A 14,328-nucleotide genomic window follows, 5' to 3' on the forward strand; every position below is an offset into this window, starting at 1 on the left:
AGTTAAGCAAGTGAACTTAGAATCTGTAGCACACAGCTCTGGGCCTTATATACTTTGACATGATTCTATCAAATTAATAAGTACTGATTAAAAGAGAGTATGGGGTATCTCACTATAAACAGAAAACTAATTTTTAGTGTGTTGTGGTACTAACTAGTTTAACTATGGGGGCAAATCTCCAGATTTGGCCAAAAATAAACAAAACTGATATAAGAGAAATAAGATTACTCCAAAGAATAAAGCAACTAAAGAGAAACTCAATTTTGAAAGCTTGTCAGAAATGATAACTTCCAAAGTATGTCTTTCTCTTTTACCTAATAACTACTTTATCTCAAAAAGAGAAAACATTTTTACTGAAATATTTGCAGGATTACAAAATCATTTAGATGTTTTACTTCAAATCAGTACGAAAAAATCCCCTTTTCTTTCTAAATTAGCCCATGAGGAAACTCAACATGACAATATTTTAATCAGGGCAGCTAGGTGGTGCAGCGGATAGAGCACCAGCCTTGAATTCAAAAGGACCCAAGTTCAAATCTGATCTCAGACACTTAACACTTCCTAGCTGTGTGACCCTGGGCAAGTCATTTAACCCCAGCCTTGGGGGAAAAAAGAAAAAGACAATATTTTGATCTCCCTATACTGAATCATGAAGTGATGAAGATGCAGCTAAAATAACCTGTCACCCATTATCAGTCAGTTTGAAATCAATAATCTTGAAAAGTCCTGCTTCAAGTTTTTCTAACCAAACTTCTCCAAAGTTAAGTGAATCTAATTTCTGTCCACATGTAAACATATTTTATAACATATTTAGCTGGGTTCTTATTCTGTAGACAAAGAGATTTTTGATGCTTAATGGCTCACTTCCCTCCCTCCCAAAACTGTTGGTCTTCACAACAAATTTGATCGTGTAAAGTAAAAAAGAAATTAGGTTGATTATCTGTTGGGAACACAATATGTAATTTTGATTTACCTTTGGTATACCTTTTTTTTTTTCTTATGAGAGGATGATGGTGATTCAAGGAGAATTGCTGTTCTCTGACTTCCCAACTGAGAGGCTCTTACATTGTCTGACATCTCTTCTCTTCCCTCTGCCTCCAATTTATTTTCCCAGTCCACAAGCAACACCTGTGTCAGTAAAGGCTGCTTTAGAACTCCTTCAAGTGTTATGATTCACAGCTGTGGAGGCTCTCCGAGAATTGACCTGCCCCTTCACCTAGGCGTGGTCCTTAATAATTAACCATGCTTTATAACCCTTGCAAAGATGCTACTGGGAGAATGACATTTGAAAGGCAACACTTAATTTTTCTTAATGCTTTTTTAGGGTGATTCAAAGTTAAGTTCCAAGATAATAGAGTCATCTTTTTTCAGGAGAAGAGTTTTTGAGCTTTCTCAGATCCAATTTTTTAAAAAAGCTTTATAAATATGTGTGTATATAGTGATGTATTCTTATCTTTTTGTGGTGCTTTGTATAATGAGGTAAGTATATTAAGTATACATCATATTCTTTGACTATGTTGGTATAATAGAGGTAAATACAATAAATATATGTATACATATTTTATATGCAAATATATATATGCATATATATATATGTATGATGTTTCTTTTAAGATAACACAAGTTATCTTAAATTGATCATCAGCAAAAAGAAGAGTTTCTTTTGGAGTTCATTTAGGACCTGAATTATTGGATGAAAACTTAACTCCCCAAAAACTTCTTAAAAGAGAATACCCATATGAAGACATGGAAGCTATTCTTGGACTTTCTTGAAAAAACAAACACAATTAAGGTAACAATATTTTAGATTCTTTAATCCATATTTTAATTATGTATTTCTCTGTGTTTTTAACAAGTTTATATATAGGTCTAGTTTTTAACAAGTTTATATTATTCTATCTTCAAATGATTTGCTGTGAATCTCTTTTTAAATGCAAGCTCAGTGATTTGTTAACTTCATATACTAGTAATTCAGGCTACCTAGCAAAGAAAGGGGGCCAACACTAGAGTTTGATGGGATAAGTGTGAAAGATGCTCCCATACTCTATCTCTAGTTCTGCTATGAAAATTTGTCTATTAGGGTTACTGCAGCATTGAAAAAAAGGCTTGAGACAAAGTTTCATTAAATGCAAGTTTTACAGCTATCTTTGAGTTCTCTAGGTCTATGAAATTTAGGGTATTTTAATGTTAGTTTTTTTTTTTTTTTTAGTGTTTTAGTCCAGTTTTTTTTAACTGAAGACTTTTCACTTATATTTGCCATCACACATAGTATGATGAGTCACAAAATCAAACTTTTGCCCATTATACACATTCTGACTTAACCAGACCCTTCTAACATTGCAAGACCGATCATCAAATGGAGGTGATGTGTGACTTTTTGTATGGCCCTTGGACTCTGGCCTTCAGCTTCTCTAGAGGCCAAGGACATGAACTTGTGTTGGACGCCATCTGAAATGGGAATCCAGCTTTGTATCATTATTATTTGTTTTTATACTTATGGGTTGTCGGGAGCCAAGGGCTTCAGCCCAGGTGTCTCTCCCCCCTAAGTGGGCCTGCCCAGGTGTCTCTCCCCCCCAAGTGGGCCTTACCCTTAGACAAATTGTTCCGGGAATCAGGCCGACCACAGGTGGGCATGATCCTTCCAAGAATCAGCCGACCATAGAATGTTCCAACATTGTGTATGTTCCAACATTGTGGTATCCTAACTGCAAAATGTTCCTGTTCATTGAACCAGCCATTCCCATGTTCCTTTCCCAGACCCAACCCTACTTCTCTTTCTCATGCTTTTTGCTATATAGGCTGTACCCCTAGAGCAATAAACTGAGACCTTGACAAGGATCTGCTTGGTCTCCCTCTTTTTTCTACCCCGTTTCTCTTTCAGGCTGGGTTCTCCTAGGTACCCCACGAATAACAACTGAGTCCCGCGGGCCGGGACAGGATGCTGCAAGGAGAATAGCCTTTTAAATTAATCTTAACAGAGAGATAGGTCTGTCAGAAAAGTAGAAGAGTTTTTCTTTCCTCTCTCATTCCCTTCCCTCCCTCCCATTCTTTCTGAACAAAAATGAGCCAAGTCACACTGAAACTTGAAAAGAGATCACAGGTATTTTTCAGATGAGCAAGTCATTTCCCCCGTGGGAATTTAGAGAAGGCAAATCTTGTCATTACAAAGTTTGGCAATTTTTACATATGTTAAGAGAATAATTTTAAGTGTAAGTTTTACTGATGCCTTTTTTGATTGTTATAACCTCTAAATGATTCTGCTCAAATAGTAAAAAAAAAAAAAAAAAAATCCCTTCCTTTTCACAAAAAACTGAAGATAAGCAAAACAAAGGAATATCCTGCCTATATCTGATCACATGAGCTTCATTCATCACTTGGAGCTGCTGAGAGAAGAGAGGCATTCTTCATTACTATGACAATTAAGACTGATCAATACTGGTCAGACATGGGTTGCCTTTCGATGTTCATGTTTGCATCATTCTAATCACTATATATCTTGCTTTCCTGGTTCTGCTCATATCATTCTGCTTCAATCCAAGTCTTCCCAATTTCCTCTAAATTCTTCATGTTTCTTATTCTTTCTAGTTCAAGAATATTTCATTTTTACACCCATCTACCATATTAAAAATAAATAAGCATATTTTGGGGCATTTCCTTGGCTTCGAGATTTTTGCTACCACCAAAAAAGAAAAATAAAGTTGCTATAAATAAAGCTCTATCTACACGGAATCTTTTCCTGTCTTTGATCTAGGATTGATATCTCTATGTCGAAGGATGGGTTTAGTAAATTAAAAAAAATATACAATTTCTCCAATAGACTTGTAATGGAGAGAGCCATCTGCATCCAGAAAGAGCTCATGGGAATTGAACATGGGAACCTTTTTTGTTGTTGTTTTTCCTGCTTTTTGTTTTCTATATCATTTTTTCTTTTTGATCTTGATTTTTCTTTTGCAGCATGATAAATGTGGAAATATAGATAGAAGAATCAATTGCACATGTTTAACATACTGGATTACTTGCTATGTAGGGGAGTGAGAAAAATTTGGAACAAAAAGTTTTGAAAGGGTGAATGTTGAAAATTATCTTTGCAAATACTTTCAAAATAAAATCTATTGTTTTAAAATAAAATAAAATAAACCCCACCAAACTCAAAAAGAATGATTTAAAAATGACTTAGTCACTCAAAAAATATCTAATTCCAAGTTGTTTTCTAAAAGAGTTGGATCAATTTGCAAGACTCACCAATAATGCATCAAAGTGTCTGTTGTCCCATGGCCATCCAAACATTTACCATTTGCCTCGTGGAGAATTTAAAGAAATATTTATAATATATAGAGCTGTTTTATCACATAAAGGATAATTAGATAAATAAGGAGGATACAAATGTGACAATATTTAAATTACATGTTGGAATGAACTATACATTTTTTCTTTTGATACAGCTCATATGAATTTGTTTTGTTTGACAATGCATATCTAACAAAATAATTTCTTTTCCTTTTATGTAAGTGAAAAGAAAAATAGACTATATTAATAGAAAACTTAAATTTCTTTTAAAAAGAAAGACATATTGAACTTATTCTATGTTTTAAAAGAAAATAATAAAGATTCCTAATATTGTTGCAATCCCACTCTTTCTGTCCTATTTATATATATTATATATATATAGATGTATATTATGTATATATTATTATTTATAACACACAATTATATATAATTATTAAGTTCAGAATTAAATTAAAAAATAATAATATCAAGCAAGAGAATTGTAATAATCTGAATTTTGTGGGAGTTTAAAATTAGTGTGAAAATACAGTTTTTGTCTTGAAATCTGGTTGGTTAGTTGGTATTATTTTATTCTTTCTCCTCAGTCCTCAGAAACTGTAAATGAAGGACCTTCAACCACAAAATTTCAGTTTCATACTAATAACTAGCTCCAGGATCATGGGCTAGAAATTATCTTTTCTAAAGTTCTCATTTAACAGATGATGGAGCTGAAGCCCAGTAAGGTTGTGATGCCCCCAAGGTTACACATTTAGCTAATGAATGGCAGAGCTGCTGTTCAAATGCAAATCTAGCATCTTTCTTTAAACCATATTACAATTATCCCTTCCACATCAGGAGGGATGAAAGAAGAATGGCTTCTTTGCAATCTGGAAAACGTGCTTAAAGTTGGTGGGTTTTTTTTATTTTTGTTGTTGTTGTTGTTTTGACAACCTCTTCATACCAAAGAAGATATATCAATAATGGTATTAAAAGATAAAATACATTGTCATTATACAATACTATATGCTTTATGCATCTATCAATTTGTAAATTTTTTTTAATGATCTTTCCTCTTCTTTTCCTATTTTGGGTTTCCATAAAACTTGCCCTAAATACCATTTAATTTCTCATGCCAGCATATGATATATGAAAATCTCCATGGTACTAGGGATAACTGTATTAAACCAACTCTGCTTATTTGTACTTTGCCATCCTTTAATTAGGTTGAGCTTAATTCCACCTTCTGTGGGAAGCCTTCCCTTACTATTCCCACTTTATGGAACCCCTTCCTTCATTCTTTTGCATTTAGCAGATTCCATTAGCATAGTTAAAAAGAAGAGTCAACTTGGAGACTGAAGATTTGGGATCAAATCCTATCTCAAACACTAGCTGTGGGATTATGGGCACATCATTTAATCATTGTCAGCCTTAGTTTCTTCCTCTATAAACTGGGAGTAATAATAACACCTTCTTTCAAGGTATTGTGAAGATGGAATGAGGTCTATCTTTTCTTCCATCTTCTAGGTTTTGCTTTGAGACTGAAAATTTTAATCCTATGTTCCCTTAAGGAGCTATAGGAAGTTGAGTATGACCCTCAATCTGCCTAGGCTTCCATGTCTACACCTTTATATTTAGAATCCCTTTAAGATGTTAGCTTTATGACAGAAGTGAATTTTTCTTGAATTTTTCTTGCCTAGTATGCTCTCTGGTCTTTAGTAATGACTCCATGAACTCTTGGTTTAATCTATGAATGCTATTAATTCTCAACTTCACCATTTCATCCACTGGGGATGATTTGTTATTTCTGGTTTTCTCTGAAATAAAAACGATTCTTTGGGAGTTTTTTTTTTTTGGGGGGGGAAATGGAATAATTTGAGAGGAGTCAAGAATATTCAGGGAAATCTGTGTCTGACAAATGCTTTTGCTGTTGGAGCCTGCCCTCCCCCAAACACCTAAAGCTCCCAAAACTAGTAACCTCCAAAGAATATCAAGTTGGCCTGGTTTGATTACAAACATTATTAATGAAAGCATTGGAAGGGATCTTGGAGCTCATGTAGTGAAACCTCTCCCAATGACAAGGAAAAAGGAGCTCAGAAATATAAGGGACCTTTCTAAGGTCACTAAGTGAGTAAAAGGGCAGATTAGTGGCACAGTAGGCAGAACATTGGTTTTTGGAATTGGAAAGAGTTCATGAGTTGAAATCCCCCTCAGACATTGTGTCCCTGGGCAAGTTACTTCATCCTTTTTTGCCTCAGTTTTCTCACCTGTAAAATACCACTCCAGTATCTTTGTCAGATGGAGTCACACAGAGTCCAACATAACAAAAGAGTAGAAGCAAAACTTTGCAAACACAGTAGCAGAACTTGGATTCCCTTGATCATTAAGACATTTCCTGAGATAATCATCTTAAAAAACTATTTTTTCTTTTTTCCAGATTGATGAATTCATCAATACAAATAACTCCTCATGGGAAAAGTTCAGCCACCAATACAGGTCATAGAAAAACTCTTTAACTTAGAAGACAAAACTCTGGACGTGAGAGATTTAACTTGGTTATGGTCACCCAGTCAAGGATCAAAGGCTAATCCACTACAAGAGGCTTCCCTTCTCTAACAAAAAAGTAACATAAATGAATCCAATAACTCCTCACTCTATTTTATTGGACTCCAATATAGATTTCATTTTAAAAGTCAACATTTATTTGGATCTCCCGATTTCAAGTAAACAGTAAAAATATTTCAATTCCATTACAAGATGAATTTTAAAATTAATTTTAGCATTTCTTTTGAAATGATCACCTCATTGGAATAAGGGAGGAAAGAGGGAAAACATAGTGGGGAAAGGTTGCCTATTCTGACTCTACATTTAAATTCTCTGATGTTGAGATATACAAATCATTTTTCTACTGGGCATCAGGGAGATCGGGATTCAAATCCCTTTTGTTACATGTCTGGCAACAAGGAAGTTGGGGAGCTGATTTCTAACTCACTTTCTAGCCCTAACTCTGGTATTAGCATTGGTTGAGGTAGCTTCCCATAAAGAGAAAACCACACATCCTTCCCATATCCCAGTAAGTGACATAGAGCTAAATGTTCTTTGTTCTCCTGAAATTCAAAGAGGCAATAATTGTTAGGACACTGAGGTTCATAATAAACATTCAAGTTTCACTTTAGAGAAATGAATGGCTCAGAAGTATTGAACTCCTTAACTTTTTGAAGACTTTGATTGATTCAAAATCAAATGGGAGAAAAACATCAGGACTGGATTTCTCACCCCATTTACCAAAAGAACATTTCCCAACTGAGTCCTGGATCTTAATAAATGTGTGTGTGTGTACATTTGATTTCATTTCTTTCAGTCTAAACAGCTCTCAGAATCTTAATGTCAGGGCATTGTCTGGAGAACTATAGTCATCCCGGGAAGCCTATGCTTATTTGCCAATCACCAGATGACACATCTAATTTTACCACCTCCTGTTTCTTAGTATGCACTAAGTATGCACTTAGTATGACAGTATGGACTGAAATAAACCTTTGGGATGAAACTGAAGAGAAGGAACCCGATAAAAATGACTCCAGAACTCCTGCATTATTTTTTCCCATGCCTGCAAATATCGCGTCGGAGGAATGGGAATTCATGGCTTTCCATCTTAAAACTTCAGTTCTCCTTCCCTTAAAATTTTTATTTATAAGTGGTAATTTGAGAAAAAAAAATGAGACGAAAGCTTTGAATGATTTCCATAGAGAATTGTGCAACAATTTCCCTTTAAAAAAACAAAAACAATGAAACAAACAAAGAAAAAAACGAAAAAAAAATCACAACCAAGCAAACAAACAAACAAAAAATACCCAACTTAACCCTTCCTGGAATTGACATGGAGATAAGGATGAGGAAAAGGGATGAAAAACAAAAGAGAAAGAAATCTCTTTTCTAGGGATACTGGAAATAAAGTGGACTGGGCTGTCACCAATGAAACGCCCTCTCTTTGATGCACCCGAGTTAGGGAAGGGGTTTGTCCCTCAGTAGCTCTGCACCTCCAAGGGCTGCTCCGTGGTCTTGAGAGATCCCACTTTCACCTGTTCCTTCTCCTGATCTCCCTTGTCCAATTTCGTATTAAATTGGATCTAAATGGTTAAAATGGATCTAAAGCATCCATTTCAAGTTTTCCATCGGTCCCAAAGGGAGCGTCACAGAGCGCAGGGTGCATCGGGAGAAGTTTGGACTGGCAGGCAGGAGAAACTTGGTTCCGCTTCCACCTCTGACCGCCACTAGCTTTGGGACCTTGACAGGTCTCTTCACGTCGGGGCTACGTCAGGGGTAAAACAGGAATCGGACTAACTCCCCCATCAGGCCGCTGAGTTAGGAAGGTATCTGCAAACCCGAGCGCTGTCTAAAAGCGCATCTGAGTGTCAGCAGTGATTACTAAGGGATGGATCCAGCACATCCCGGTGAGCTGGCAGTGAGCGCTTCTCTGTTGAGCAGCAACGCCTCGGGCCGTTGGTGTAGCTCTCCAAGCATTTTAGAGCTCAGCCCAGCCCGCTGCCTTTATTTTTCTCGGTGAGGAAACCAAGGCCCCCGGAGCGGAAGAGATTCACTCAAGGTTGCGAGGTGAGAAACCAAGGACGCGTCCTGCGGCTGCCTCGTGCACTTGCGCCGCCGGTTTGGGAACCAGATCTTCACCTGCGTGGAGGTGAGCTGCAGCGCGCGGGCGCCCACAGGTACCACTGCTGCCGGATGCATCGCTCCAGTTCCAACACCTGCGCTGCCACAAAAGCCCTGGACGTGTCCGTCACGGACGAGCTTTGGAGAGCTCAGAGAAGAGGTCTCGGGGCAACCGGAGCTGCAGCTGACGCCGCCCTCCGCGCCCCTCTCCCAGCTCGGGCCTTGCCCTACAAGCGAACCAGATAGGAGGGAAGAGCACGAGTTATTTTCCATCGCTTCTGGGAGGTCCGGGGGCTTTTATTTCCAAGGACGCTCCCAGGAGCCCCCAAATTTCAAAATAGAGGACCTGAGTTCGAATCCTTGGCTGTAGCGCACAGAGTATTACATGAAGATAAGGTATGTGGGCTTTGAGCCTCTGCTGGGGCACTCGCAGCTGTGGGACCCGGGCCAGACAACTTTTCTGGTGCTTCCGTTTTGTACAGTGGGGGGTGATGCTGTCCATGGTCCTTTGTACACGATATGTTTTGTAACTCTTAAGTTCCCAAAGGAAGATCAGTCAATTATGCTAACGATTCTATACTCTGGGATAACTAGCTTCACCTCTGGGCCTCAGTTTCCCTTGTATAAAATTAGACAGTTGAAAAAGATCAGGTCAAGATTTCTTCCAGCAGAGACAATGAAGAGTATTGGATGGGGGAGACTCGTTGGGCTCGCTTGCGGGTGGTTACGATTTTGTTTTCCTTTTTTCTTTTCTCTAGTGGGTGCAGGACTAGCAGAAAAATATAAATGCTTGTTGAAAAATCAATAAGTTTAAAAGATAGAAGAAAAGAGAGTCCTGGGACCAGAGCTGTAGCGGCTGAAGGGACGACTCAAAGAGTTTGACTCTGGTTTTTTTGAAAGAGGAGAGGGGGCAGCTAGGTGGTGCAGTGGATAGAGCACCTGCCTTGAATACAGGAGGACCCGAGTTCAAATCTGGTCTCAGAAGCTCTAGCTGTGTTACCCTGGTCAAGTCACTTAACCCCAGCCTCAGAAAGGAGGAAAAAATGAAATAAAAGAGGAGAAAACAGGTTGAGCTCCGGGAGCAGAAGAGACTAACTAGCCCAAGACTATATTGGTAGGATGTGCTCAGACGAGGTTTGAACCCAGGTCTTCGTGTTTCAAAGTCATCACTAGACAATCCATTGACCTGTTTCTCTGGAATAGTCACGGCCACGGGTTGCAGTGAAGAAGGCGCTTTGTAAAAGTGGCCTCCTAGGCACGAGCTATTATCATTCTGTTAATGACCCTCTTCTCTCCCTTGATGTCGACCTTCATTGCGTATTCCTTATCTAAGAATCCTGGCTTGTCCGGGAGGGGGTTCTCTCTGTCTCTCTCTGTCACTGTCTCTCTGTCTCTCTCTGTCTTTCTCCTTCTACTTCTCTCTCTCTCTCTCTCTCTCTCTCTCTCTCTCTCTCTCTCTCTCTCTCTCTCTCTCTCTCTCTCTCTCTCTCTCTCTTTCTTTTGTCTCAATCTCTGACTTTCCTGTTTTCCTCCTTCATCTCTCCTTTCTCTGTCTTTTTGCCCCCTTCTTTCTCTCCCTTTCCCCGTCTAGCTGCCCTCTCTCTGAATCTGTCTCTGCATCTCTCTGTTTCTGTCTCCGTGTCTGTCTCTCTGTCTGTCTCCCATACACACATCTTTCTGAGTTTCTCAGTTCTCTGTTTACATCTATTTTCCTATTTGTTGTTGTCGGTTTTGCCTCTCTCTGTCTCAATCTCTGACACTCTCTCCTGTTTTTCTTCTTATCTCTTTCAGTGTCTTTTGGCCCCTTCTTTCTTTCCCTTTCCCCATCTAATGTCCTCTCTCTGAATCTGTCTCTGCATCTCCCTGTCTCTCTTTTCCTTGGTTGGCATGCACTCTTCCCTCACACCCCATCTCCAAAGTGGTTAAGAGGTCAGTCGTGTATTTTGGCCAACTTTCAATTAAAGTGATTCTTTATCATTCACTTCTTAGTCAATCTGATAGAGATTCTGTTTCTGAAGTCTTTCTGTCCTTTCTGCTCCCCCTCCCCTTTTCTGTTCTAGTCTCTCGCTCTCCCTTTCTGCTTCCCTCACCTCTCTCTTTGTCTCTCTGTCTTGGTCTCTATCTGTCTCTGTCCTTCCCTCCCTGCAACTCTCTGCCCCTCCCTCCCCCTCTCCCTCTCCCTCTTCCTCCCTTTCCTGTTCCTTCACCCTCTTCCTCTCCCCCTTCTCTCTCTCTCTCTCTCTCTCTCTCTCTCTCTCTCTCTCTCTCTCTCTCTCTCTCTCTCTCTCTCTCTCTCTCTCTCTCTCTCTCTCTCTCTGTTTCCTGTTCCTTCACCCACTTCCTCTCCCCCTTCTCTCTCTCTCTCTCTCTCTCTCTCTGACTGTCTCTCTCTCTCTCTGTCTCTGACTATATCTCTCTCTTCTTCTCCCTCTCCTTCCTTCTTCCCCTTCTCCCTCTTCCCCTTTCCTTCCCTCTCTCTCTTTCTCTGTCTCTGACTCTCTCTTTCTCTCTCCTTCCATCCAGATTTTGAAGGGAGGAGCTCGGATGCTGGGAGAAAGAAGCCCCCTGTAACATTCCCAGTAAGTGGCCATGCAGCCTTTGTGATTCTATTTCTAAACCCGAATTAAGTGAAATAAGAGCAGAAGTTGACTCGTTAACCAAATCTAAAGAGAGGAAAGCTGAAGGACACAAAGCCATTAGAAATCTTCACTCAACTTTAATTACGGAAATGTAACCTTATTAAATGAAGATAGGAACTGTGAGCATGGCATCCTTGAGATGAAAAATTGTTGATGAAGACTATCATAGGACTTTAAAACGTGCAGGAATTATTGGATTTCTGGCACATTAACTAATGGACAATGGACTTATGGACATGTCTCAATTCTCAATTGATGATTATTTGATCATGTTATTTGTTACATCACTTCTAGCATGTGTTATGTTACCATGTACTTATGTCATTATGTGTAATATCTTCCATATTGATGGATTTATGTATACTTGTTTCAAGATCATGAGCACCCTGTGTTCTAAATCAAAAGAAAGGGGAGATGTTAGGATTATTAAGTGCTAATTCAGGTTGTCTAAACATTTCTCTAGCTCAGAGTTCACACCTTTAAACCTTGAAAAGGAGTTTACACCTTTAGACTTTTGAAAAGGAGTTTACACATTTAAAGGAGTTGACACCTTTAAAAGGACCAAATTCATTGGTTGTAGGAGTTCCCATCAGCCCCTGGGAGTACCCACAAGGCCATTCTCTGGGAGGATAAAAAGAGGCAACGTTGAGTCTGAAGAGCATTCTGGATTGGGATAAGAACCAGAGCTGGAGGAGACTCCTAGCCAGGATTAGGTAAGAAGAGGATTCGAGATTCTACTTTCGCTTTGGCTGGAGGCTCCAAAAGCTGCCCAAGAAACCTGCTCTGAGAGGAAAACATTCTACAGAAAAGAGTCCTCCTTCCACAGAAGGACTCCCATTGAGAGTTGTGCTCAGCTCTGCCTTCATTGTCAAGGAAGACTCTTCTTCTGGTTGCTGCAGACGAGAGAGAGAGAGAGAGAGAGAGAGAGAGAGAGAGAGAGAGAGAGAGAGAGAGAGAGAGAGAGAGAGAGAGAGAGAGAGAGAGAGAGAGAGAGAAGAGAATGGCTGCTATTGTGAAATTTCTGCAGGAACTGCAGAGTGAGATCACCTGTAGCATCTGCAGGGGCTACTTCTGTGAGCCTGTCACCATTGGGTGCGGGCACAGTTTCTGTCAAGCTTGTCTCTCCTCCAGCTGGAGAGTTGGAGCCCCAACTTTCTCCTGTCCCGAATGCAGGCAAGTTTCCCAGGGCAGGGAACTCCAGTTGGTGAACTGGCGCCTAGCAGAGTTGACTGAGCTGGGCAAAGAGCTCAGCTCCAAGATTTTGCAGAGCACTCAAGGACAGAGCCAGTGTGTCACTCACAAGAAACTCTTCAAACTGTTCTGTGAGGAGGACCAGACAGCCCTGTGTGTGACATGTGTTGAAAGCCCAGAGCATGGGGCTCACAAAATCGCCCCCGTGCAAGAGGCTGCTGACAAATACAGAAGGGAGCTTCAGCACATTCATAGTCGTTTGGAGGAACATCTGGAGGAAGGTGAGCAACTTCTTGCTCAGGTGAAGAGACCTGCTATTGACTGGGACTGGATAATCAGGGGAGAATTCTTCCAACTTCACCAGTTACTGATGGAGGAAGAGAAGCGATGCCTTGACAGGATGAGGCAAGACCAGAAGGCCAGCCAGGACAGACTCTCCCAGCACATACAGAGCCTACAGGAACTCATGCAAGAGCTGCAGGAAGCGGGCCGCCAAGCCAATCTGGATCTGCTGCAAGATGCCAAGCAGCTGCTGGGGAGGAGCGAGGCTGTGTTGGCCCAAAGGGCCAAGGCTGTCACCCCAGAACTGAGAGAATATCCCATCCCTGGCCTGATCCAGATGCTCCACAGATTCCGAGTGGACCTCACCATGGACGCCACATCAGCTGCTTCCTGTGTTTCTGTTTCTGAGGACCTCAAGAGTGCCAAGGCTAGAGAGGACTGGCCAGAGGAGACTGAGGACCCTTCTTGCCATGCTGTGCTTGCTGGGCAAGCCTTCAGCTCGGGCAGTCAGTACTGGGAGGTGGATGTGACTCAACTGCCTCAGTGGGTCCTGGGGATCTACACCCCCTACTTGAGGAGGAAAAGGGCCAGGGACATGGACTCCTGTGACTTTGCTTTCTTGCTTCGCTGTGTCAAGAAAGAAGGAGAATACTATTTACAGACCTATCCTGGGCCACTGAACCATCGAATCAAAGGCCCTCTACCTCGGGTTGGGGTGTTCTTGGAATATTCCCCTGGGACTCTGGCCTTTTACAATGTACTCCAAAGTTCCCTTATTTATAAATTCCATTCTATTCCCTTCACAGACCCCGTCCAGCCCATCTTTTCCCCTGGCCCCCCACTTCCAGGAACAAAGCCTGGTCCCATGACTGTGTGTGCAGTGGGCTCTCATCTTGGAGCTTGCTGCTATTCCTATCCATGATCATTTCTCCAGGGAGTTCTCAACTCCTCCTTTTCTGTGTTCACTCTATCCTTTCAACAAGAGTCTCCCTGCTTAGCAACTGGAGACTAGACTTTCCACCCTGAAAGTTGAGGGGTTCAATCCCCACTCTTTTGGATTCTTTTATGCTACGTTCAGGTATTTTTTTTTTTAACAATGTCAATATTTCCTCAATTACTGGAAATCATACCTGAGCAATCTGGTCCTGTAATTTTATGCTTCATTTCCGCTTAGAATTTATAGCACTACAATGGCCATAGATTTCAACATGTTGCAAAACATTCCCCTTGAATTGTAGTCAACTTTCCATTTTGCTTTCTTTAATATAAAATGAAGAAAATATCTAGT

General features: G+C 40.4%; 1 protein-coding gene and 1 long non-coding RNA gene across 2 annotated transcripts; both read left to right on the forward strand.

Moving 5' to 3' along the window:
- Positions 1-1,271: 1,271 nt before the first annotated feature.
- On the forward strand, positions 1,272-7,600 carry LOC141553091 (uncharacterized). The gene is made up of 3 exons (XR_012485277.1): positions 1,272-1,479; positions 1,646-1,792; positions 6,701-7,600. It is a non-coding gene; the product is annotated as an uncharacterized LOC141553091 (long non-coding RNA).
- Positions 7,601-12,567: 4,967 nt separating this feature from the next.
- On the forward strand, positions 12,568-14,076 carry LOC141553092 (tripartite motif-containing protein 43-like). Its single transcript, XM_074284980.1, has one exon. The coding sequence runs from the start codon at positions 12,568-12,570 to the stop codon at positions 13,960-13,962; it is 1,395 nt and encodes a 464-aa protein (XP_074141081.1). The 3' UTR covers positions 13,963-14,076.
- The last annotated feature ends 252 nt before the right edge of the window (positions 14,077-14,328 follow it).

The sequence above is a fragment of the Sminthopsis crassicaudata genome, chromosome 2, assembly GCF_048593235.1.
Source record: "Sminthopsis crassicaudata isolate SCR6 chromosome 2, ASM4859323v1, whole genome shotgun sequence".
NCBI classification, from domain to species: Eukaryota; Metazoa; Chordata; class Mammalia; order Dasyuromorphia; family Dasyuridae; genus Sminthopsis; species Sminthopsis crassicaudata.